The sequence below is a fragment of the Apus apus genome, chromosome 5 (assembly GCF_020740795.1).
Source record: "Apus apus isolate bApuApu2 chromosome 5, bApuApu2.pri.cur, whole genome shotgun sequence".
Classification (NCBI taxonomy): Eukaryota; Metazoa; Chordata; class Aves; order Apodiformes; family Apodidae; genus Apus; species Apus apus.
In genome coordinates this window covers 10,726,893-10,751,954 of record NC_067286.1, presented here as the reverse complement: position 1 = coordinate 10,751,954, position 25,062 = coordinate 10,726,893, and the positions used below count along the sequence as shown (strand labels likewise).

The 25,062-nt window shown below is 35.8% G+C and overlaps 1 protein-coding gene across 6 annotated transcripts in view; it reads right to left on the bottom strand.

Moving 5' to 3' along the window:
* Positions 1-25,062, bottom strand: part of IRAG1 (inositol 1,4,5-triphosphate receptor associated 1) — a 72,203-nt gene that overhangs the window by 3,760 nt on the left and 43,381 nt on the right. For 5 of the 6 annotated variants that reach the window (XM_051622169.1, XM_051622168.1, XM_051622172.1 and 2 more), the window contains 17 exons: positions 23,975-24,045; positions 22,074-22,247; positions 20,993-21,070; positions 20,535-20,584; positions 20,060-20,101; positions 18,354-18,947; positions 17,234-17,312; positions 14,396-14,516; positions 11,673-11,703; positions 10,833-10,973; positions 8,284-8,415; positions 7,331-7,472; positions 6,613-6,662; positions 5,116-5,223; positions 3,957-4,024; positions 1,287-1,406; positions 791-922 (listed from right to left, as the gene is read on the bottom strand). In XM_051622169.1, the coding sequence (XP_051478129.1) occupies positions 791-922; positions 1,287-1,406; positions 3,957-4,024; positions 5,116-5,223; positions 6,613-6,662; positions 7,331-7,472; positions 8,284-8,415; positions 10,833-10,973; positions 11,673-11,703; positions 14,396-14,516; positions 17,234-17,312; positions 18,354-18,947; positions 20,060-20,101; positions 20,535-20,584; positions 20,993-21,070; positions 22,074-22,247; positions 23,975-24,045 (2,133 nt within the window). The remainder of the gene's footprint in view (positions 1-790; positions 923-1,286; positions 1,407-3,956; positions 4,025-5,115; positions 5,224-6,612; positions 6,663-7,330; positions 7,473-8,283; positions 8,416-10,832; positions 10,974-11,672; positions 11,704-14,395; positions 14,517-17,233; positions 17,313-18,353; positions 18,948-20,059; positions 20,102-20,534; positions 20,585-20,992; positions 21,071-22,073; positions 22,248-23,974; positions 24,046-25,062) is intronic. The other variant, XM_051622171.1, reaches the window with a different exon arrangement.

Genomic DNA, 25,062 nt, shown 5'->3' with positions numbered 1-25,062 from the left:
GCTTTGGCCAGTATTCTATTCCTCTCTAATGCAAAAGTCTCTTTGCTTTTAAAATGCAGGAAAATGCAAGTATGTTGAATTAGGTGGTAGAACCACTGAGGAAACTTTATGAAAAGCTGAGAAATTCGGAAAAGTTTTCCAGTTAGGCACCAAACGCTTCAGGTAAGACAATAAGCAGAGTATTCAACAGACCCCAGTACAACCAAAGAGCACTGGGTACAGATGAATTCCATAAACATATCACTCTGCTGGAAGGGAGGAACAGCATAGAGCTGTTGTGCTGCATGTGCACAGCTTCCCGGGGGAGCAAACACTTGCCTGTCCAAGTCACAGCTAGTCCAGCATAGCTGAGGAACTTGTCTTAATCTGAATTCACCTTGCAGATGTACTGAAAGACTCACTTGTCAAGACCCTTTGGAAATGACATATGGCACAAATACAGGCATCAGATTATTGACTCACAATTTCATGAGACAACACATGCTTACTGTGAGATATACTCTGGCATCTAAAGCACTTTTGTGGAGTATTTCTTGCCTCAAATCAAAATCAAACCTCATAAAGATGAAGCATTTTGATGTCAACATACAATTTTAGTTGAAATATCAAAACAGAAAGTTTTGCATTTTGTAACTATGTTATCTGGGAATATGACTTCCTGTGAAAATAGTGGTGTTTCAAATATGCTTCCCTAGACTGGAAGAAAAATGTCAAGGTAACACTTGGCTGGGTACTACAAATAGAAAAAAAATGGCTCCTCTTGTATGGACACATTATACCACTGTCTCACCTGCTTTTCAGGTCTTTTATCTCATCTTCGTTTTCACTTTCTTCATGTTCATCATGACTTTCCTTTGGTGTCTCTTCATCTTCTTCCTTCAGTTCCTGAAGTTCTTTGGTTTTCTTCAAGCCTTCCTGATAGCTTTAACACAAAAAGATCATTTTTCTTAGTCTAGCATGCTGTATAAGCCTGTTCCTGTGCAATGAAAAATTAGCTTGGTTTTGCTACACACAATAAAACACATATAGCTGTGTTGCAGCACTCAGAGAAGAGTCAAAACTGGCTAAATACCATAAGTATGGCATACAAACAGCCACCCTTCCTTTTGAACATTTATAAGCCCCTCTAGATATTTCTTTTTTCCTGGAGAGTAAGTGCAAATCAATGCTAAAGATAGATGCCCTGATGAATTCTTCAGGAGAGGGTAAAAAATTTTGTCTCACTCTTCACTCTGCTCATCTGGTAGCACATGTTTACAGATTTAATTCACATTAAATATTCCCACCCTTTGTTATATGCTTCCTCTTCTATCTTGGCTTTAGTTTCAGGACTGATTTCTTCCAACACACTCTGTGTCAGCACAGAAGCAGAGGTTTCACAGTCAGGCTCTCCATTAGTCTTACCACTGCCAAGACAAAAGAAACAAAGAGAAAATAAGACCACTGAGATATATTTTGGAGCATACCACCCAACAAGAGCAATTTTCTTACTCCTGATTTTAGTTCTTTAATGTACATTGAAGAAATAAAATGGCTTTCAAAAAAAAATTAAACACTAAGAAAACTGTTAGTTTCAAAACTCTTTAAGTTCAGAACAGCAATTAATATGATTCTAAGTTATTAAAACTTGCATTTTGTTTCTTCTTCTTTAAAAAAGAAAACAGCATTTTTTTCCTGGCTTATCATGGCATTAATTTGCTATTTAAAATATTTCCATCAACTTTCTAAAAATCATCTTAGAAACTGTAGCCTGCTATGCTAGAGGAAAATAATAGAAATAATACCAAATTATAATTTAATATTAGATTTTTCTTATTTGCCTTTTAGGTTCTCCTCTCTGCTGACTTTATATGTTGAACTGATGCACAGGTTAAAGAAAGTACCAACATATAGATAGCTTTTGTAACTAAAATTTTCTTAAATAAAAGCTTTGAGCATTTAGCCTAAAGATAAGCCATTATGTATTGCTTTCTTTCTGCAGTGCTCAACTGTATTTATTTAAGCCTGAGACAAACAGCTCAAGTGATTCAGACATGACTCAGCAAACCTATCGAAGTCAAGGTTTAATAAGCGCAACATTGGATCCCACTTCAGCTTCTAGAACCCTTTTGATAGGCCTTATTTTTCTGGCACTAAAATCAATGGCAGAAATTGATCAACAGCATCTGTGGGCAATGGATTTTATCTCAAGAAGTCATATTAACAATAGACATAATTTTCACTTGGACTTTAAACACATAATGGGTACAAGGTTGAAGTGCTTCAATATACAAAACTCTGCTGAACTCTGTAATTTTACACTACTATAGCAGCTGGCCCACACATACATACTTATGCTTAAACTTGAATTTCAAGTACTACTTCTGTTACTTGATTACATGGATTTTCTTAAGGTCCAGTTCCAGCAAGAAATACTGAAAGTGGTTTGTTTGTTTGTTTGTTTGTTTTTGTTCAGAATTTCTGTAGTTTCAAAAGATGGTGTAAATCTTGCAGAGTTCTGTTGAACTGTAACAACTAGTGCCTTAGTTCATAGTTTTTGTTTTCCCAGCTGTTGTATATTTTCATTCTTGGTAAAGCACAGAGATAAAACAAAGACAGAAGATAAATTTTGTCCTGCCTCAGCACTAATCTAAAATACGTGAAAATCAATACTCTATACTGACATAAGACCTATTTTAAAGCATTTAAGTTGCATGTTTAAGGCATCCTAACAAACTTTAGCTGAAATTAGTATTGCAGATATTTTATTGTAATATTGTAAACAGTCTATACAACCAATATAGTAGTAACAACACCACCACAAATCAATGTGATGTTTTACTTCTGAAACATCAGCAAGAAACTTCCATAGAATATGCAACATTCTAAAGAGATAATTTGAAAGAGATTATTTGGAGAGGGGCTTGACAATTTTGTATTTTTGCTTTCTAGGCTGATTATACATAAGAATAATGTATATACACACACAGGTCTGCAAATGCAACAGTCCTTGTACCCACAATGGTAACTGTTTACAAAGACCTTGTAAAACAACTTGAGTACACCTTCTGGTCTCACTCCATTCTCACATGTTTTCATATTACCCACCTTTATAGTCTATTAGTGAAGAAGCTTTACATTTCAATACTTTGTATACATGTTATCAGGCTGAAAAAAAACTCTTGCATATCTCTATTTTTAAATATTAAAATGTAAACTTATCTTGCTTTTGTAACTAAAATTGCAGGTTATTAAAATGAAAATCTCAAACCTAATGCTTTGATTTAGGTCTATGTTCAATTCATTGGTACTAAAAAAATAATTACTACTCAATTTAGTCATTGTTTTGACTTCTGTACAATTTTTATGACCTAATATTATTTTAAATTATGCTTTTGAATTTTGTACCCTTATGTGTAATCATATAAATTAAAAAACCTATATGACACAGTATATCATAGTATTTCAAAATATGATTCTTATGGGCTGGCCACATGTTGAAAAGGAAAGGGAAGCACACAAAATTCTATTTCTGGGATAGTCAAGTTGAGGAATAATCATACCCAGGATAGTTCATGGCCAACTTCAGATACAGCATTAATTTGTTCTGGGAAATATATATATTTTTAAAAGTCACATGCATTGTGTGTAATGCTCTTAGTTTTGTCAAGTTCTGAAGACAGGTCTAGTCAAATGTATAAATGTATAATCTTCTGCTGCAATTTTACTTGATGGGTTCTAAAGATCACAGCAGCTTACTTTTGTTCTGAAGCACTCTTTGAACAAGAAAAGAAAAACATGATGATGGCATGGTAAAATACAGTTACCAGACTGCAAATTGACCTAAGCCAATACTGTGTCACTGATTTCAGTACCTTAAGCCTTGGTATAAATTCTGTTGGGAAAGATAGAAATTATATAGTTTTCATTTCATACTAGGACGTAATAGGTTATGAGATGACCTAGAGAAAACTCACTTTTCTAAAAGTGCTGGCAGAACAGGCGTAGATGTTAGATTGCTCCTTCCATTACTAGGTGATTCAGACTGTAAATGAAAAATGGCAATAAATGTTACATTAATGAATTAATTTCAAATGAGTCTTCAGTAAAAGTACAAAGTCGATGTGCTACTTAGGTTTATATTCCACAGCCATGAGCAAGGTATGTTTAATATGAGGCTTCCAAATGATTCCTGCTAACCATGGCAAACAATGCTTGCACATTAAGAAGAATTTTCTGCAACATTCCCTTCTACTCTGGTTATTTTTTCCTTTCTTCCTCATATATTTATCACTGAACAGTAAAATTACTCTATTGTTTCTCTCCATATTACCCTAGGAACATTGATTTTAGCTAAGTTTTCAATGGACAATTTTAAACAAAAATAAATCATAAGCACAGTTGCTGAAACAATTAAACTGCATAAACAGATTGTTTCCTTAAAACTAGAATGAATTTAGCTTCTCAGCAACACTCATTTAAATAGCCCTACATTTTTAACAGAAAACTGTATCATTTTCAGCTTATGTTCCATCTTAGCTCATCTCTGAACAGTTGGTATGCCTTTGTGTTTTTCTTCAAAGCGTTTATATAGATTTATTAGGTTGAGATTAGATCCTCACTTTATTTATTAACATCTTCTAAACAAAAAGTCATGGCAAAGGCTAAGAGCTCCACTAATTCCCAGATCATCATAGAACTTCTAAATTTGCACCACATATATTTCTCTATGCTAATTAGATGCTTTTCTGTGTAGTGGACTTTTTGGCAATTAAGAGAAGCAGTCAAATAATCTGTGGATTCTAGTTAGTATTTCTCTACTACAGTGCAACTATTTTTACTACTTCTTTCCAGTATACTACAAGAGAGGCAAATTGCCTCAAGGAACATCTAATTCCTGTGCATTGCCAGCTATCCCTATTCACTCTGTGTCCAAAGTGAGCATTTTTGGAGGTGGATTCTGAAGGCACATATCCCACACACATCAATTTCCTTTGTCCACTCCTTTCACTAGGGTGCAGTCAAATGAATCTAAACCAATAAAAGGGCTTACATTTTTTAGTAACTTAGGCTTGTCCCTATGGAAAAAATTGTTTAGACAAAAAGTAGCATCTTTAAACTGTGGGTTTTACTTACCAGGGATGGCATTGAAGGTACAGGTGAAGCTGCTGGTGACTGACCAGGAATGTTTAAGGAGTTAAATTTAGGAACAACAGCAACACTGACTCTCCTCCGAGGCATATTCTGTGACAAACAACATTTCTTTTTTTTCTATCATACAACAAGACTGGTTGCAGAACAATTCTACAAGTTAATAGGTGTGGCAGAGATGTAGGTTAATGTCCCTTGGGGGAAAGAAGAGCTAAGAGCAAAATTAAGATAAATGGCTGTGAGGGTCATGGTTTTTCCCAAAACTTCCTCTAGTGGTGTCTGGCATAGCAAGTGCTTTGTGTGAATGAGGTGTTGTACAGGGACACTACTCTTCCCTCCACACTGAAAGCCCACTAGTGCAAATCACACAACAGTTATGTTCTGTCCTGATATTGTCAGTTCTTGTTAGAGGCTGTTATCTGTGGTTAAACCAGATGTATAACAATACTGGGGAAAGTGCCAGTGTCACAATGACCAGAAAATAAGTTACATACAATACTCTCTTCTTGCTGTGTACCCATTGTGATATATTGTACACACTATGATATAGCAATTATTTCTAAACTTACAAATTATATCTTACAGAAACATTAACATTTGTTCCTTCTGCAAAAGAACAGAGCCTTCTCCCCCACCCTTGAGTTAGATATCTATCTAGCATCATATGACATTGCTTACACTTCCCAAAGACCATGGAAATTCTTCATCTGACAAACAAGTGCTAGCTTTACACAACATATTCTAACTCAAGTATAAATCATATAACTTTTTGTTGTAATTAGTTCAGTACCCAAATACTTCATCCTATGATACACACATAGTGAAATCTAGGCTTCCCACTGAGTAAAAAATCCAAGCACATATAGCATCTAACAGCTTCATCTTAGTGCATATCCAAGCACTTCAAAGATTCTGCTCCAGATAACTTCACAGTAAAGGAGATAAACACAGATTTACTAAATATATAGAATGAGTGACCTACTCCATGATCCTGGTTCTAGATAAAACCAACTACACCTAGTAATTAACAACAGATGTTTATCTAATCTGCTCCTGAAAAATTATACTGGAGAGCGTACAGTCATGTTAGGCTCCCCAGTCCCCCCTGCGGGGGATCTTTCACTCTGAATGCTTTGTCAAACCAAACAAGATATTCTGATACTAAGTGAGGAATAAGCCTGAGTTTAAAATAACTGTTTACATCTAAAGTAATCTGAACATGATATAATCCTGGAATACAATTATTCTTAAATAAATAGGTCACTATTATACATAGGTTCACAGCAAGAATTATGAGTACTGCACAGAGTAATTCTTCATCAGGTATCCAAAATTACAAAGCATTTACACTAAATTACATGAACAATATTGAGAATTTACCATCACTACCTTTGAACACAGCCTATAAAACTCAACATACATAGACAAAGAAATTTCACTACATAAAATCTACACTTAATTTTATTTATATTGTAGAAATACCTTTCCAACAGTAAGTGACATGGATCTAGATGAACGAGGTACTCCATCTTCTGCATTAAAACAGTAGATAAAGAACAGTCTTAGACTATATGGATATATATAAATAATAATAACAGAGCCCTTGCTTGTATTTCAAATTCAGATACTGCATATTTATATAAGGTCTGTAGTGACTGCATATTTATCTGCTATACAAGTCTTGTCTCAGTCACACTTGCAGGAAAAATGTGAATTAATTGTAAAAAAATGAACCATAACTATATTTACTGAGATCAGGCAAAACCCACTATTTGCCTCCACAGACAAATTTTTGCAAAAGAAAATATTCATATTGCAGTTTGCAGCAAACTGGGAAAGAAAAGACTGCAAAAAGAAAAAAAAAACTTTTTCAAAAATGAATTTTTGCCATAATCTGTCATCTAAGAATTAGGTGCCTTAAAACTGTGCAAGTTTGCATATATGCAAGAGGCCAAGGAAAATATCATTGGATCTCATCAAGAATTTGGTGGGTGATCATGATTTTGAACTACTGCACTATAGCATAAAGTATGGCTTATATGAAATATTTTAGCTGTTCCATCTACCACTTTTTGAAGTCTACTCCTGTATATCAGAACTTCAGGAACAGGATTCACAATCCTTCACTTTTTATCACCACTAACCCCAGACACTCTCTGTATAAAGGCAAGTCAAACCCTTAATTTTTTTTTTTTTTTACCAGATGCACCATAGCTTCTGCTAGAATTCTGATTGGCAAGTTTCTTGAACTCCATTAGTTCAGCGTGATCCTTTTCATATGTTCTTTTCAGATTTTCCACATACTGCATCATCACTTCTGTTGCCTTTGACATACGCTTCTCCTAAGGAAGAAAAGAGAGGAATACTCAGGTAGCCTCTACACTTCTTAAACAAATCATATGGTCCCTAAATCACAGAATCATAGAATTGTTAAGGACCCAACCATGTCCTAGGCTGCATCAGAAGAAGGCCATGGAGCTCCTGGAGAGAGCCCAGAGGAGGGCAACAGAGATGATAAGAGAGCGGGGGCACCTCTCCTATGAAGACAGGCTGAGAGAGTTGGGGTTGTTCAGCCTGGAGAAGAGAAGGCTTTAGGAAGACCTCATGGTGGCCTTCCAGTACCTGAAGGGGATCTACAGGAAAGCTGGTCAGAGGCTTTTTACAGGGGCTTCTAGTGAGAGGAAAAGGGGTAATGGATTAAAACTCAAGGAGGCGAGATTTAGATTAGACATTAGGAGGAAATTATTTATCGTGAGGGTGGCAAGACACTGAACAGGTTGCCCAGGGAAGTTGTGGAAGCACCATCCCTGGAAGTGTTCAAGGGCAGGTTGGATGGGACTCTGAGCAACCTGATCTAGTGGGAGGTGTCCCTGCACATGCAGCGGGTTGGCACTAGATGATCTTTAAGGTCCCTTCCAACCCAAACTACTCTATGATTCTATGATTCCTATGATACAGCTTAATGGGTAATCTTCTGTTTGAGCTGTATTTCCAGACCGAAACAGCATCTTATTTGACATTACAATAAACACCTTTAATCTGTCAAAATGACAAGTAAAATTCAAAGGGCTAACATAACCTCCAGCTATGACTGAAAAAAGAGAAGGAGTAAACACGTGAGCCAGGACACATTAGACAGCAGGATGTTCTTACCTGGCGAACGGCTCCAACCATCTCAGCACGACTAGACAGTCTAGCAGCTAAACGCCGCAGAACAGCAATATCCTCCAGTAGCTTCTGGTAAGCTTCTCTGTGTTCATAGTGATGCCATAAGTGAGCTGAAGACTGAAGTGAGAATACATAAGCTTTACTGTTATGTCTTGCCATAAAGTAGCCTGAGTCCCAGAAGTGGTGCAGATGGACAAATAGGACCCAGAGGAGTGCCACCACTACCACCAGAGATCATCTAGTGAGTGCTGCTGCTCTGTTTCAGAATGGTGCTTCACTGCATACTGCAGGAAAACCTTTTGAGGAGCAAGAATTGTCCTTTTGAAATAAATGATGAATCATGCCTAGCTACCTATGAACTTTACCAATGCCACTCTTTGACTAGTACGTACAAATGATTGCTGAAACACAAATAACATTTTAATTCACAAGGCACAAGGTGTTAGGAAGGCCACTTGTGTTCTTTTAGTTCCATGATACTTTATTTATTTGGAAAATAAAATGTTATAGTCTCAAGAATCCCAACGTAAAAGAAAAAAACAGTATGACCTGTAAATCAAATGGCAATTGCAATTTCCTAACCATTTTTTGTCTTTGATACAGACATTTATGCACTACATTAATGTTGTCACTTTGATAGCTCAGATTGATACTGAAAAGCACTGAAGTAACTATCCTTGGGATTAGTTACCAAAAGCAAGAGTGAATTTAGATGTTTATTAGCCAAAGCCTTAGTGAATACCTCTTCACTGAGTGTTTTCTGTTCACAGAAAAGTTTGATACAAGAAACCTTATACAATTTAGTTCAGACTTACAGACAGACTTTGTGATGCTAGATGATTCCTGTACTCTTAAAGTGCATTTTCAGAGTGCACCATTTTGGCATTGGGGTTGTCTTCCATAAGTAATCACTGTGTTGCTGTTCATACAACTCTCCCTCTGACCAGTTGCATTGTCCTCTAGTTCTCTGCAACCCCTCATATGTATTACTCCTATTCTGTGTGAAAAGAATAACCTCTTCTCCTCCTCCTCTTCTTAATGTAAATCACCTTTCTCTTGAAGCTGGGTTTCTGAATAAAACATCAGTTATCACAAGATTACCTAAAAAACCCCATAAACACTGGTAAAAATGCCATTGAGCCATGTACCTGTGCTTCTGAAATTAAGATAATCTCCCACTGTGATTGGATCAAATTTAGTCTAATATAGTACAGTTTATACAGAGGCTCTCACTTGATTTAATTGCTTGTTAGCTTATTCTATAGTATAGAACACAAGTTTCCATATGAAAATATCGGTTTCCACTTTGCTATGAATTAAGTGAAAAGCTTGTAAAAGCCAGACTGTAGCGTGTAAACTGCACAAAGGAAGAAAAACCTAATCACACCTGCTGGCAGCATGGTCCTTGGTACCTAATTAGGAATTCTTAACAAAAATACATGTCAAATCTAGCAGACTAATTGTTTGCTGTTTAAGAGCCCTTATACACTAGTTGTAAAAACATGTATGTACACAAAATATTGTGATAAACAAACCCCTGAGATGCACTAGGTTGTTTCTGCTTGCTCTTTAAACAGAGAAAAGAGAGAGGAGTAGCAAAACATTCAAATAATATTTTTTTTTTTCAGGAGCAATTCATCTGGAAATGCAAATTTGACATTTTAGAGGAAAATATGTAAATATCACAGTCTTTTCTGGATTGTATTCTTTCTTACTTTATGATGTTCTTCATAAAGTAAATGGAAGAATCGTATGTTCTGCTGTTTCTCAAAACTGTGTCAGCATCTCCTTGTAACATGCAAATTGGGTCTACAGGTATTTCATCTACCAGCATGGTATCTAAGCATTCCTTCCTTTTTTTGCACAAAATTGTGTGCAGTACATAAATTGACCCAGAGATGTATTTATCATTTCAGTTAGAAAATGCAGAGAAAGCTGGCAAGCAGGACTGAAAACTACTGCTGATAAAAGAACAGCAGTGAGAGCTGGAATGAAAATGTATTCAGGCCCATAATCTGAACCTGGGATTGCATGTATTCCTTAAAAAATCCTCACTGCTTCTGTTCCTATAACACTTTCTATTATCTGCAGTTAAGAGGTCTTTCAAGTCACAAACCTCAGGACTCAGATCATTTCAGTTTCTCAGCTGACTGGACATCTCATATTTACTACTAAAGAAGCTCTTGCTCAGGAGAGCATGGATCAGTGTTCAAATTGCAGTTCTGAATGCTCTTAGCTTTGTCACAGGCATAATCCAAGAACTGAACAGCAAATTCATAGCATTTATTCCTGAAAACTGTTAGAAGTAGGTTGATGTCCTCGATGTATTTCCAGCAATGGTGGCCCACCCTGGCAGAAAATGCTCTCTCTGATGTAGAGTGGTAGACAGTTTACAGTAAGGAGCTTGTGCAGCAGAAAATGAAGTTTTGGGGCTGAATTCACAATAAGTATAAGCATAGCCACATATATTTCAAGTTTGTGTGCACTTTTATGTACACTACAGTTCAGAAAAAGAACCATTGTTGTTTTCTTACCGTAATGGCTGTTTTAAAGTTTTCCAGTTCCTTCTCAGCATTCTCTTCAGTAAGATTTCTCTCTCTCTCTGCTTGGTTAATTCTAGATTCCAAGGTATAACTATCATTTCTAAAGGCCAAGGAAAGTTGTACAAATACATTCTGTTTGGATTGAAAAAGACATTTTTAAGTAAGTGTCACGGTAACGTGATTTCCAGTAGAAACTTGTGAATAAGGTATGTTTAACAAACTCGGGTGCTTAAATAAGTATTGAAAAACAAAAATCTTTTTTAAATTAGATTTTTTCAAAAATCACTTCTCTTTACTTCCTCTACAGTATGAAATGTGTTGCTGCTTCTTTTCCTGAATGTTTTTTCTGGGAGCTCAGTAGAGATACAATGAGGAAGTAGCCTACCAGAAGTATCAGAATCACAATGGATCTGTTTTCTAACTGGACTTCCCCCAAGGGTCCCTAAGGTTTTTAAACAGATAGTCTGTTTAGAGGAAGTCCAGGGATGAGCTCACCATTAGCATTGTTTTACCTCCAGGATAAACACCTACCACTGAAGCCAGCAAAAGATTAAGCGCTAACATTTTTATTTGCTTGCACCCTGCTTTTAAAGATTGTTTCTCTTTTTACCAGATACATTATTTCTTAGGATTACTACTTTGCAGAGCAAAAGGCATCAACAGTTCCATTAGATTACAGCAATGTAAATGAAGATCTATTTATTGACTTACATGTGACAAAAGGAGACAAAAGATCCCATTATCTGGTTCTAATAATCGCACTTAGACTTAACACTATCCACATAAAATTGATGATTATGCCTAAATTAATAAGTTTAAGAACATATTTACCTCGACTTCTTTTTCAGTAAGTGCAGGGGAGCTAGACATAAAAGCAAGAAAAACATTTTAATTACTTTTGTCTCTAAAACCAAAACTATTGTAACATTTATTAAAAAAATCACAAAAAACAAACAAATGAAAAAACAAACAAAAATCAAACCAACCAACCAAAGAAACAAAAAACCAAACCAAAACCACAAAAAAATACATCCTCCCCTGAAATATTTTAGGGTTTCTTTTGGTGAAACCCACACTTGATTAATTCAGTTGTACTTGTTATGGCTAAACCCCATGGGTTTTTTAAAAGCATCAGCACAGGATCACCTGAGTATTGGCAAAAATATACCAAAGTTTCTGGCAACTGCAGATACTGCTGTCTGCACTACATTGTGCTAAATTGCAAGTAAAAAAGCAAGTCAGAAATTATCCTTTAGGAGTCGGGAATGACTGAATACACTGTCCTTTGGATTATTGTCTTTACCCATCTTCCTTCTGTTAACAGCTGAAGCGTCATGATGATGGTCACAGACGGGCAGAATTCAAAACCCAGTTCACTGTATATTGAACTATCCTGTTGTGGCTGCTAACTTTATTAGAAGTTAGCTAACAATGATTCTGACACTGACAAAATATATGTTTGAAGTTTATGAGTTTTTCACCAGAAGAATGATTACTGACTATTTGAAGACCAGAAAAAAATAAGAAAATGCAGTTTCATAGAATACTATAAAAGAAACAAGACAATATTATATTACAAGATCTCACTTAAGCACAGTCATCCCATGTGCTTGAATTCACACGTTCTTATTCCCTGTAATTGTTCCAAACCACCAGAAAGCTATTCAGTATTAGGCAAGTGATGAGAAACATCTGAAAGAAATGACAGAAGCTGTATGTACAAACTCTAGCGGATGCCAGTGATAGCAGTTGTTGCTGACATACCTATCATGCACTGTGCAGACATGACACTTTCAGGAAATTAAAAATTATTGTAATATTCATTGCACCTTTAATTCCAAATATAGAAATCAACGCATGTGGTATCAGATTTTTCTTGTTGGGTAGAATACTACTGATACTTAGAAGAAGGGAGGCCAGTATGTCCTCTGTGTTATAAAACCATTTTGTGCCTAAAGCAGTAATATTAATATTACTTCTCATTATTCTAGGAGGAAGCCTACTAGGAGGAGTAGTCCTAGAAGGAAGTCCACACATCCGTATGTGTTATAGAACACAGCACAGAATGACAAAATTCATGTCTTTCCTTTGGCTGGGATGGTTCTGAAAAGTTTATAGTAAGAATGAAAAGTTATGTGTGCATTTATTCAGTAGATTAAGGCAAATTATTAAAGAATATTACATGAAAAACAAAGGATCTGTACATTATCTGATCCTCAAAGCCAGTTCAGCATTTACCTATTTCGTACATAGCTATGACATTACTTTCCTTTTCAGTATTTAATTACAATCAAGCAATGGTCTCTTAGAACTTCCTCTCCTCGTGCATTCATTTATGTAAAACATTGCATATAACAGTTTCTTCACAATAAATGTAAAAATTTATTTCATCTGCAGAGAGAAAACTTACTGATTGCTTCAAATGACTGAAGGCCTCTGATAGTTATAGTATAAAAAACACACGTGTGAATAGAGGACTAGTTTTGGCCAAATATGCTTGGAATTGTTTTAATGTCTAACAAACTTTATAAAGCTTAGCTTTATTTTAATGCAATACAAGATAAAATATGCTCAGCCTCTAAAGCTACCAATGATGCAAAGTATGCAAGGTGTGTGGTGATAAATGCTTTGTTTGAGCTTTCTTCCCTATATTTCTTGGGCCAGAGCAAAACATTTTTCTGAAGTTATGGACTTTGGTATCATTTTAAACACAAACCTTGCCCAAAAAAGGAAACTGCCACTTAAATTCTGTCAAAAAAAATGTTAAGTTTGGATAGTACCAAAGTAAAATCAGAAAAAAAAAACAAACCCCAAAATATTTCTAAAGGTCCCCAGCTCAGAAGAGCAGGGACTAGAGGATTCCCTTGTTATAGTTACATTGCATGACAGTAGTTCTAGTTTCAAATGACCTCTTGTATGGTGCTACCCCACACACCTGTAACATCTGAGCATCCAGTTTCAGATTGTCTAAGGGAGAAAGGAGAAAATCCCGAGCCATGGAAGGTGTTAAGCAACCTGTTGATAAAGTGCTTACATGCACAGTCCAAGATCAGGGAATTTGTGAGAGGGTCTGTCAATTACATTTAAAAAATAAGCTCTACTTCCCTGAAAAAGCATCCTCTGCAGAAAAATTGCAGAATTCTTACATGCCCAGATTTTACCCCTGGAAAGCATTATCTAGCCTGATTATTTTTCAAGGGGAAAGAAATACTAATGTTTTCAACATGAATTTGTATCTGTAGAAGAAATCCTGAAAACCAGGAGGGGACAGATCAGTGGAAAATCTGTATAAAAATGTACTTCTAGGATGCAAGTTAGGGTTCAGGCCTTTTAGATGTAGAACTTATAAACTAATTCTGAAAGTTGGCCAGTAACTGGAAGTTGGTTGCACTCCCCAAAATATTTCAGAGAATCTGCATTGCACCTTTTAAGATGCAGAAATTTCTCTACTAATATGGATCCCCTACGAATTGAACTCCATAAAGGGTGGTCACTGGAAACCATTAGCGTGCCTTCCCCCGGATGATATCTTTCCACTTCTAATGAGCTTTTACCTTCCTGGAAGCGACTTGTGCACTCGTAGTTTTCGCAGCAATACATCAGGAATGCTGGGCATGACATCAGAGCTATTCTTTGTCTCTTCCTCTTCAGTGGGGGAGGGGAGAGGTGAAGGGCCTAAAGACATTTTGAGATAAAAAACTTGTGATATTATTTGAAAGGTCATGCATTAACTATAAGCAGTCAGCACCTAAGAGCCCTAATAGAACCTCCTAACCTAACTGCATCCTTTTTAAAGTCAATGAGGATTTCACTCCAACTCTACTGGGAGCAAAAGTGAACAACATGAAAAGGCTCCCATCCCTTTGTGCAGAATGTTACTTCCTTTATTGTATATGGTGATACATCACTCATATGTCCTTTTTTTGCCAAAATAAAGACCCTCTGTCTTCCTTTCAAGCAGTGGCAACAAAAATAATCAATAAAATTATGATCCTTTATGTAGAAAGACTCAAGTAATACGAGCTCTGACAGTTTCTAATGCACTGAAAAATAATTATTGTCTTAGACTTTTTCCTAGAATTCAAACTACACCCAAATTAATTTCTGGAACATCTAGCCTAACATTTTGCATTTGTGCTTTACTAGTAAAGTTACATTATTTCTGGAATATTTTAGCTTAGATTTTGTAATAGAGTATTGCAGTTTTCTAAGGCTTTAAATACCACCTGCCAAGATAAAGTCTAGTATAACGTATTATGTTCCAGATTTTGTGCACCATTTATGATGATGAATCTACAACACATACTTGTTTGCACTACATGATCATAGAAACAGGGCATAAAGGCTATAATTGCACCATCTACTTCTGTCACTTTCATAAAGACCAAGATATGGATCAAACTTTAAAGAGAAATAATTCATGTTACTTACCTTTTAAATTTTCCTTCTATTTAATTTCATACATAATAATTCAATTCCCTTGTCTGCTTCTATCTTGCCCAAATTTAATGTAGGACTCTCCTATAGGAAAGTCAAGTTTCCCCAGTCTGAATCCCAGACTTGGGAAGGTATCTTTGTACAGCTCTCCTGTTCATTTGTCATAACAGAAACATTGTTGGACTTGCAAAACAAATAGTGTGAAAAACCTTAGATTTTGTGAATGAGCATTAACATTAAAGAGCATTAACAGGAAAGTCAGGAGAGAATGGAAGATTCTTTCTAGCAATATTTTGGTTCTGTGCAATTCCTTTATATTTAAGAATTCCAGTATTTACTTTAGAACAGTCATGCATCCCCATAAAAAGCCAGCTGGACACTATAATGTCTTCATCCCATATATCATACTTATCTAAACTTCTGTAGATGTAAAGTTGTGTTTACTAAGATGATCACAATAACTTGGCATTGATAGCAAAACACGACGGAGCCAGCATATTTGATTCACAAGAGTAGTAATGAAGTAGCTGGCTATTTCCTATTGTTTAAGCAAAACTACTACTGCAGTTAAAAAGCACATGTTGGATTTTATGACAATGTAAGGAAGTAAGTCTCCCTAACAAATGAGCTAAGGATTTGACCCCTCACTTGTTTTCCCCACCAAGGACAAGGAATTGACCCTTAATGATCTGGCTATCATTTAGATAAGTCAGTAGACTTTAAAAAGCTTGTGATGCTCATGACATCTTGGTTGAAAAGCTGGATAAAATAATGCTTACCTTTTCATAATGTTTTCCTCAAAAGTTTCAAATCTGCCAAAATTATGTAACAGGCTTTTAAAATGGCAACTATTTTACACTTTCAAACAGAGCTTGCTAAATAATTTCTAGGAAATGGTATATTTGCAGAATGACAGGAATAACGTTACCATCTCTAAGAATCCAAAGATATAATCACTAACTACAGAAAGGGGACAAGAAGTCTCTTTTTATCTTGTTTCATTTAGACTGAGGATAAGTCTGTTTCCAGAGATAATATGAAATATAATATCTCAGCCATCTCCCTATGTGACAGAAACGAAGGCCTTACAAAACAGTTCCAAAGCAAATACAGAGTTATGACTTAACTGTTTCCAAACAAATACACAATTTTAGCTTAAATAGTTTCAATTGATCACTCAGCACTACTGCAATTTATTTTTTCCAGTTGCTGAATTGTCCTCAGGATTACATCTTTACTCTTTAATTCTGTTCTGATTCTTCTAGATCCCACTTACAGGCATCAAGTCTCATTTGCTTCTGCTAGACTGGAAAAGAACTTGGTGACAGATTTCTGTTTCCTCATTTATGTAGAATGTTAAGCCTTTCCCTTATTAAAAATCATACAAATTGAGCTAAAAAAATCCCCACTTATTGTAAGGCATATTTTTCCCAATCCTTCAATCACAGTCTCTTCTCTAGCCTTACTCTTACCTATTCACATTGATGCAGAGCTGTAGAGCAGAAGTGAATGTGCCATTTCAATATTCTCCACACATATACTAAAGTAAAAAGCAGGAAGAAAGCATTCCATCTCTTACTCATACTTTCAAGGATCAAATTCACCCTTATGGCCACAATATGTTGCAGAGGTCACATCCATTTAACCCATCACTGCTGAAACTCTTTTTCAGAAAGTGACTGAAACTCGAGACCACGCTCCATATACTAACTGCAAGCTAGACTCTGTTACAGATATGCCTCTTTTCATTTGGTTGCAGTAACACCTACAGTGCCTTCTTGGCTCAGATCATAAAGGAATTCAGGTACTTCCAGTATTTACTACCCTCCTCTGTGATTGCTTCATTACAGCTATTATTGCAATTGAAGAAAAATACTTTTCCCCCCCCTCCATATTAGTAAATTTTAAAAATCAGTGTATAACAAACACTCCTTCCATCTTTTATGATACTGCACCTTTTTCCTGTTCAGCTGCTTCACTAAGTTCAGGAAGTTTAAGTCCAACTAAATTTTGATTTCTCATCAAAATATGCTCCTGTTAAGAAAAACAGTAACATTTCTAAGTAACTTAACCAGAAATCTCAATCACCTGCCATGTGAACACTAAACATAACATTCACTTTAGTTAATAAATGTAATAGAGATATTTATATTGTTTGAGTCAGATGTAACATTTCATGGATACATGTACATTCACACACACACTCTTAAAGATTACATCTTTCAAATCTCATACATGCATAATTTAGAAAAATTCCTGGTCATACAAATGGATACTTGCAATCTATGCCTTGTACTCAAGCAGAAAAATTGAGTTTTTGTAAATGAGAGCTTTAGTAAATGAGAGCAAGAATAGCAATTTTGAATGTAGCTATAGTAATTAGCAAGTCTCCCAGAAAGGAGAGAAAATTCAGAAAATCAGCTATATGAGAGTTTGCCACTTGGGACAATTCTGAAGGAGCTGAAAAGCACAGCACAGGGAAGCAAAGGAAGTAAAAGAGCATAAGTGACCCTTTTAAAGAAAATGTTGTTACATCCTGAGGAAGGAAAGATTCTTCAGATCTAAAATTCTCTTTAGAAATCAAAATAGATCATTTTAGTCTCAAGTAGGTTTCACTAATGTCGTTATTGTTAATCAACTGCTTCCTGTTTATAGGTCACGTAAATGACGCAAAAATGAGACATACTGTGTTTTAGACTTACCTTTCTGTCACAATGAAAGCAATTAGTACTTTCTTGACAGCAGTATTACAATTTTTTCTGGGGGCTAAAACCTGCATGTGCAAAAGCACATGCACATGAATATGTGCATATTGAAGATACCACAGTACAATTGATATGTATTTGAAGAGAATTAAGAAATAGAGTCATTCAATGGAATTTAGTTACAGGTTACAATTTACTAAAGTTGTAAAGGAAAAACACGATAGAAATCTGTGCTGATTTTGATGAAACTGTTTCCCATTATATTACTGTATGTTTCCTGCAATGATAAAAATCATGCTAAGGAATTTGAAAGTTTAGTAAGATATAAAAATAACTTTAAAACATGATACATCTGATAACTAGGACTCACCTCTCTGAGCTTTGTCAATTTCTGCATTCGGACTGGTTGCACTTGGATTTGAAGGTCTTTGAATGCTTTTAATTGATTGCTGGATTTATTTCCAAAAACAAAGCTTTTATCTTCCTCAGATGGTAATTTTAAAGGTGTTTTATCTTTCTGTCCAGGCTCCAGGCTATCCCACGATACAGCCCTCAGCAGAGGAGGACGCAGTCCACAGAATTTAAATTCTGGTTTACATGAAACTTTATGGTCCCTCATTTCTGGAATAGAAATTTTTAGCTTTGAGTCTGTATTTCCTATTCCTGGTCCTGGTAGATGGGTTTTTAAAGGAAGATCATTTTCTTTTCCTTTCTTGAGGAATGATTTTCCAAGTTCATTTTCACAAACATTCATGCAAGTGTTAAGAGACATTCTGCTACCATCACTACCTGAAGGGGAGGATTTTGGTGAAGTATCCATATGTTTACGTGGATCAAAGTTTTCTTTTTGTTCTGACAGCTTTTCTTTGGAGTTTTCAAAACCAGCAGAACGAGGAACCAACCTTCCCTGAGAAATCTTTCTTTGATCATTCTGCCTTCGATCAATTAATCCTTTTGTGGCATTCTGAAAGTAGAGGGACACATATAAAACAGAGAAAAACAAGTGCAGATTGCCATTTCCTTTTCAGGGACACTTGCTTTTAAATGTGTGCTCCTGAAGAGAGAAATAATTTTTTAAAGACACTTGAAAGAACACTGAATTGGGAATCTCTTATCTGAACTTTTGAGATAACCTCCTCCCAATCCGGAATCCATTATAGATACCCTCATACAGCCAAGTTTTTAGTAACCTTACCTTGAGGTAAGGTTTGTCTCAGTATACACCTTCAGTCCTGTATCTTATAGCTCTGTTACTTTGCTTTAATTGCTCTCCATTAGTCCCTCACCTCCCAAGGGAAAAAACCTGAGGTTGTACACAAAGTTAAAAGCACATATCATAATTTACCTCTTCTCACTTTGTGGGCAATACCATAGATTATAATTTGGCTGCATCTCTTCAGGAGAACTGGCAGAAGAATGTGTGCCTATACCTTGGCTACTTTGATACAGAGTATGTGTTTTGTCTAAGGGCACCTGTATCAGCAAGTTAAGGCAACCAACATACAAACTAACTGTTGGCTCTGCCTTAGGTATGCTACTGAGCTTCTCCTTTGTGGTTACTGCTACAAAATTATGCTGCCATACTGGTTTTTGTATTGCCTAATCCTCTCACAGCATGATCTCTTTAAAGAGCCACCTGATGTTATCTAAAACAAATTAGGAAGCATTTATATAAACTACTCCAGTAATATCTGTGTGGAACAGTAATATCCCATTGGTGGTGGGGAACATGAGGTACAGTACAGTAACCTTTTCCACTGAATCAAAGGGGTCTGGAGGAGGATGTCTGTCTAAACAACCAGCATACACCAAAGTGGCTATAGCAAATATTTTTACTTTACTTACAAAGTTATTTAGTGTATTGATTTTAACTGAGCTAGAGCAGGGTGCATGGACAGGATGTAAAGGCCAGACCATTGTCCTCCACTACATTTGCAAGTGCTTCACATTTCTCAGAGCAGTATCATTTTCATTTTCCCTAAGTGAACAGTCTTTTAGCCTTTGAAGTCACATAAATAAGTCATACTTGTGCTAAGACAAGCAGATTTTATTCAACACTTACTGTGAAACTCTTACCTCTGCAGTTTGCCTGTCATCTTCTTTCACAGTTCTGTTATTCTAGCAAAAAAGGAAGAAAAAACTTGCCTTACATGTTTATCTTTCACATCTATGCTGCAAATGTTAGATACAGATATTATGGATGAACTGTGAAATCCTAGTTTTTACACTGTTTGTCCCATTAATTTATGAAGTACGTTTAGGGATTATTTTTTTCCATAGAAGAGGATTATATTGGATCTTTTTCCATTTTCTGCACTTAACAGATCTCTACGATCCTTCAGCATTTGTTAGCTCTTGGATCTTTATCTTCAGAGTTAACATTTATTAGTCCCTCACTCTTTTTGCAGAAAAAACAAATTAATAATACAATCCTGGTATATAAAATGGTATTCAAAACATCCCATTTGTCTCAGGGACTAAAAGGACAGCATAATGTAATACAGTACAGTAATAACCAGGTTACTGTGCACACTATTCAGCTCTTTCTTACCTGCCCTGGAGATACAGACTCAACACCAGTGGTTGTGCATACATCAGACCCTAGGAAGACACACACAAAATAAGGGCATATTCTGATGTTTTGCTCAACACTTACACTACTACAGCACTGGCAAACACATACATGCACAGTTCCACATAACATAAGGACAAAATTTAAATGTGGAAAGTACTATTTAAAAGGGATAAAAATTATCTAAAATAGTAAGATAGTAAGTGAAAGATCATTAAAGCTTCTCAAAACTCCATTATTGAAAAGAATAAAGAAACAGAGCATGTAACACAGGAATACAAATATAACTTAAAAAAAGAAAAAGTTAAAAGTATATATTATGGGCAGTCATGAGATGCTTGAATCTACAGATTTTCACTTCTGCTCAAGAGATACTAAAAATACATTTTTGGTGAGTTTTTATAAGTTAAAGTTCAAGTCCACATAGATTATTTTACCTGATGGAACTGGAAGAGTGAGAGAGTTGCTCCGAGATGCTACTGGTGAAACTTTAGGACTAAGTGTAGGTGAAACTGCTTCATTAAAACAAAGACCAAAAAAAAAAAAAAAAGAAAAAGAAAAAGAAAGGGTAATTTTAGTTTCTAGACTTATAGCTTCTGAATTTTTAAAACTCAGATAAGATTAAACCATGAATTAAATAATCATCAGTCATGTGCTTGTCCAGAACCTGGCAAGTTGTTTTAACTGCCAAGTTTTACTTGGTAATTAGGAACTTCGAGCAGGTTTTCTCTCATATACCTGCCATAAACTAATACAATTCTGTTGATACACAGCATGCTTATTCTTCTCAGTTTTCTAATATGTAAGCACTGCAGGGAAGTAGACACAGGAGAATGATTCACAAGGAATTTGGGGGGGGGAAAGGAAAGTTTAATTTAAAAAGTATAGGGTTTTTTTTCTTCCATAAATTGTCAAGTTGATTTTAAGACATAACTTTATCTTGAATTGGCCTTTTGTCCTAGTTTTCAAACACTTCATATGAGGGGAAAAAGTAATTTCAATTGATATTATATTTTAGTCTGCTGATTTTAAAGTAGATTCTGGTCAATTTAGCTTAGTTTATGGCTATGGTCAGAATAAAAATCTGTGTAATTATGTCTGTGGGAATGTTCAGCAGTCTGAATCTTGTCTGAATCATTACAATTTCACATTATGTCCCACAGGAACATTAGGAAGAAAATATGCACAAACAGAAATTTGTGACCATTTTTTTAGATTCCAATACACATACTTCATGCTTTTCAATTACAGCAGTAATAGGAAATTACTCCTATTTGGAGTGTGTTGTTCAGGCACTTAAAAAAGTTTACACCATCTTCCACTCTTACATATGAGTACAGACACTGATAACTTTGGTTTGATATGGAATTGTGGGGAGGCACAGAGAGATTCTGACCTTCAAATTAACAAAGTGCACGTATACAGTAGCAATGTATGTATTACAGTAGATGCTTGATTGTGCCTTTGCAGATCTCTGAAGTAGAATATAAAATTTTGAATTCAGAATCCTACACTTACCTGTGGGTGACTCTGGAAGGCTGCTTCTTGACTTTCTGCCTCTGCGTGTTAGAAACCTCTCACTCACTTTCTTTGCTTCTTCTAGCAATTCAAGATTCTTCTTTTTGTCTTCCTCTGATATTTTGACATCTGGTAGCTGATCATTTAACAGATCAATCACATGACCGCTGTTGTCTGGGTGGAAAATGTCAGAATTAGATCTGTACCACATATTTCCAGATAGGTTGTGGCATTTCAGCATAACAAATATAAAACATATCTATAAATTTAGCTTTGAGCTTGCATTTAACAAACATTCATGTTTGCAAGTCCTCAAAACCCCAGGTAACTCACTAAGTTTAAGTCATTATGATCAAAGATGCTCTGATATGTGAAACTGGCTTTTCTGGCTGTGCCCCCAGTATAGTTTTTCTGATTTATCAGTAAAAGTGGCATTAGATCTAGCAGTCACAACATTTCTGCTATAGACTTAGTTTTTCCATGCATATTGCTGAATTTTATAAAGTTCCTACTGACTCATTCCTCCAGCCTGTCTAGGTCTCTTTGAATTGCAGCACTGCCCTCAACCTATATGAATTAATCTCCCCCAATTTGATTTCATCTGCTAATTTGATGAGAGTGCACTCCATCCTCCAGTTCACTGATAAAAATGGAAAGCAGAACTCAGTTGCTTGAGTGGGTTTCAAGACACACCAAAAGGTCAACTGCAGCAGTTGGAATAGAAAGCAGGCTTGAAGCTCTGTATTCTACAGAATGACATCTGGAAAGGTTTGTGTCTTCCAGAGAACTCTCTCCTTCTGCTAACATCTGAGGAGCATATGACTAACCAAACAGTCACTAGAATAAGTAATTACGTAGTAAGAATCTCATTGGGAAGTGAAGCAATGAAGAAAATCATCCCCTGGATAGCTTGCTTGCAGTTGAAGTTCAATCTGATATGACAGTCAAAGTAAAACACTTGAGGCTTAAATTATAGAATCATAGAATCATAGAATTATTCAGGTTGGAAAAGACACTTGGGATCACCAAGTCCAACCATCATCCCTACTTTACAAAGTTCTCCCCTAAACCATACCCACCAACACCAGATCCAAATGACACTTAAACACATCCAGGGATGGTGACTCAACCACCTCCCTGGGCAGCCTATTCCAGTGCCCAACCACTCTTTCTGTGAAAATTTTTTCCCTAACGTCCAGTCTAAACCTACCCTGTTGCAGCTTGAAGCCATTCCCTCTTGTTCTGTGCTAATTACCTGTGAGAAGAGACCAGCACCAAGCCCTCTACAATGACCTTTCAGGTAGTTGTAGAGACTGATGAGGTCTCCCCTTAGCCTCCTCCTTCTCAAGCTAAACATTCCCAGCTCCTTCAAGTGTTCTTCAGAAGATTTATTCTCTAGGCCTTTCACCAGCTTCGTTGCCCTCCTCTGTCCTTGCTCCAGCACCTCAATGTCTCTCTTGAATTGAGGTGCCCAAAACTGGACGCAATATGCCAGGTGTGGCCTCAAAAGTATGTTAAGGTCCTTGCTAAAAATTTCCAGCTCTTCAAAAGTAACAAGACCAGTACTAATGAACAGTGTTTTGTGTACAACAAGAATTTTAAGCATGTATATCTGTGTATCTCCAGCCTTCTTGAAATGTTAAGCTGACACACCAATCTATCAACTTTACAAAACTAACAATAAACGTATTTCCCTGGCTCTGTCTGCATGCAATCCACTCAGGATCATAAACTCATGATGACAATTCAACATGCTAGCAGCATTTCCTGTGCATGCATTACAGACACCAAACACAGGAAAAAAGCTGTAGTTAATACAGTCAAACTCTAAATGTAGGTCTTCACTGCATGTCACATTTTCTGTGAAAACATCCTAGCTTAAATGAATAATCACTTCTTACCAACAGAAGTCAATGAACTTGTTGAATTCCTAGAGGCACGGTTAGAATGTCTCCTATGAGGACTACGGGGCCTAGAGAGAAAAATGAACAAATAAAAATTATGGGAGTAGCATCCAAAACAAAGTTATACTTCTCTTTAAAAATTTAACATTAAAAGAAAGCATTTTTCTTTTATTTTAAAAAAAAAAAAGAAAGAAAACAAAAAGGTGCACTCAAGCTAGGTATTTAAGTTGTCCAACTATCTAGCCTTGAAACATTATCTACTCAAATTTTCAACTGATACTTATTATGTTTCACCAGCTCAGGAATGTGGTCCTATCCCAGTTTCTGGGTGCTACAAAAGTTTCCTTCACAGCTTTACCAAAACAGCAAGGAGGACTGAACAGATGCAAGGAAGGAAGGGAAGGAAGAGAGGTGGAAGAGAGGCCTACACTTGTTGCAATTTTTCTTCAGGCAGAAAAAAAGTCCATTAGCTCAATTTCCAATGTTTTCAACTCAGGACTTAAAAAGAACTGAGCATATTTTAATTGGATTTAGAAGAAAATTATAAAGATGCTGGCTAATAATACAATGATGTCCTAATATCTCAGAATATTGTCTTATGAAACAAAGTTAGCCATCAGTGCCAGACTACCAACAATTTTTTGTAAGGAAAGAAACAATATGCAACAAAAGTAGCTTCATCAGCATCACCTTAAATTACATAAAACAGTATGTCTTTTAAGTCAATACCAAGATAACATGCACAAGACTGGAAGGTAGATTTATTCTAAAAATTATATGTAATACATTAAAACTGTCAAAAGAAGAAGCATTTTATGCAGTTCATAAAACTATAAAATATTAAGTATACAAAACTAAATAAAATACTTGCAAAAACTGTTAGTAAAAATTGCAAAGTATTTTTATGATCATAGGCCTTTCTTGGACATGTTCTGCCCTCACAAATAAGTTTTATTATGCATACTGTCATATATTCTAGGCCCATCTTTTGCTAAAACCCTTCCTTCTTCTTTAAAACACACTTCAGTAATTTAAAGATCATACAAATGGATTGTTTTTAAGAGCAACATAGTTTCAATTGGCAA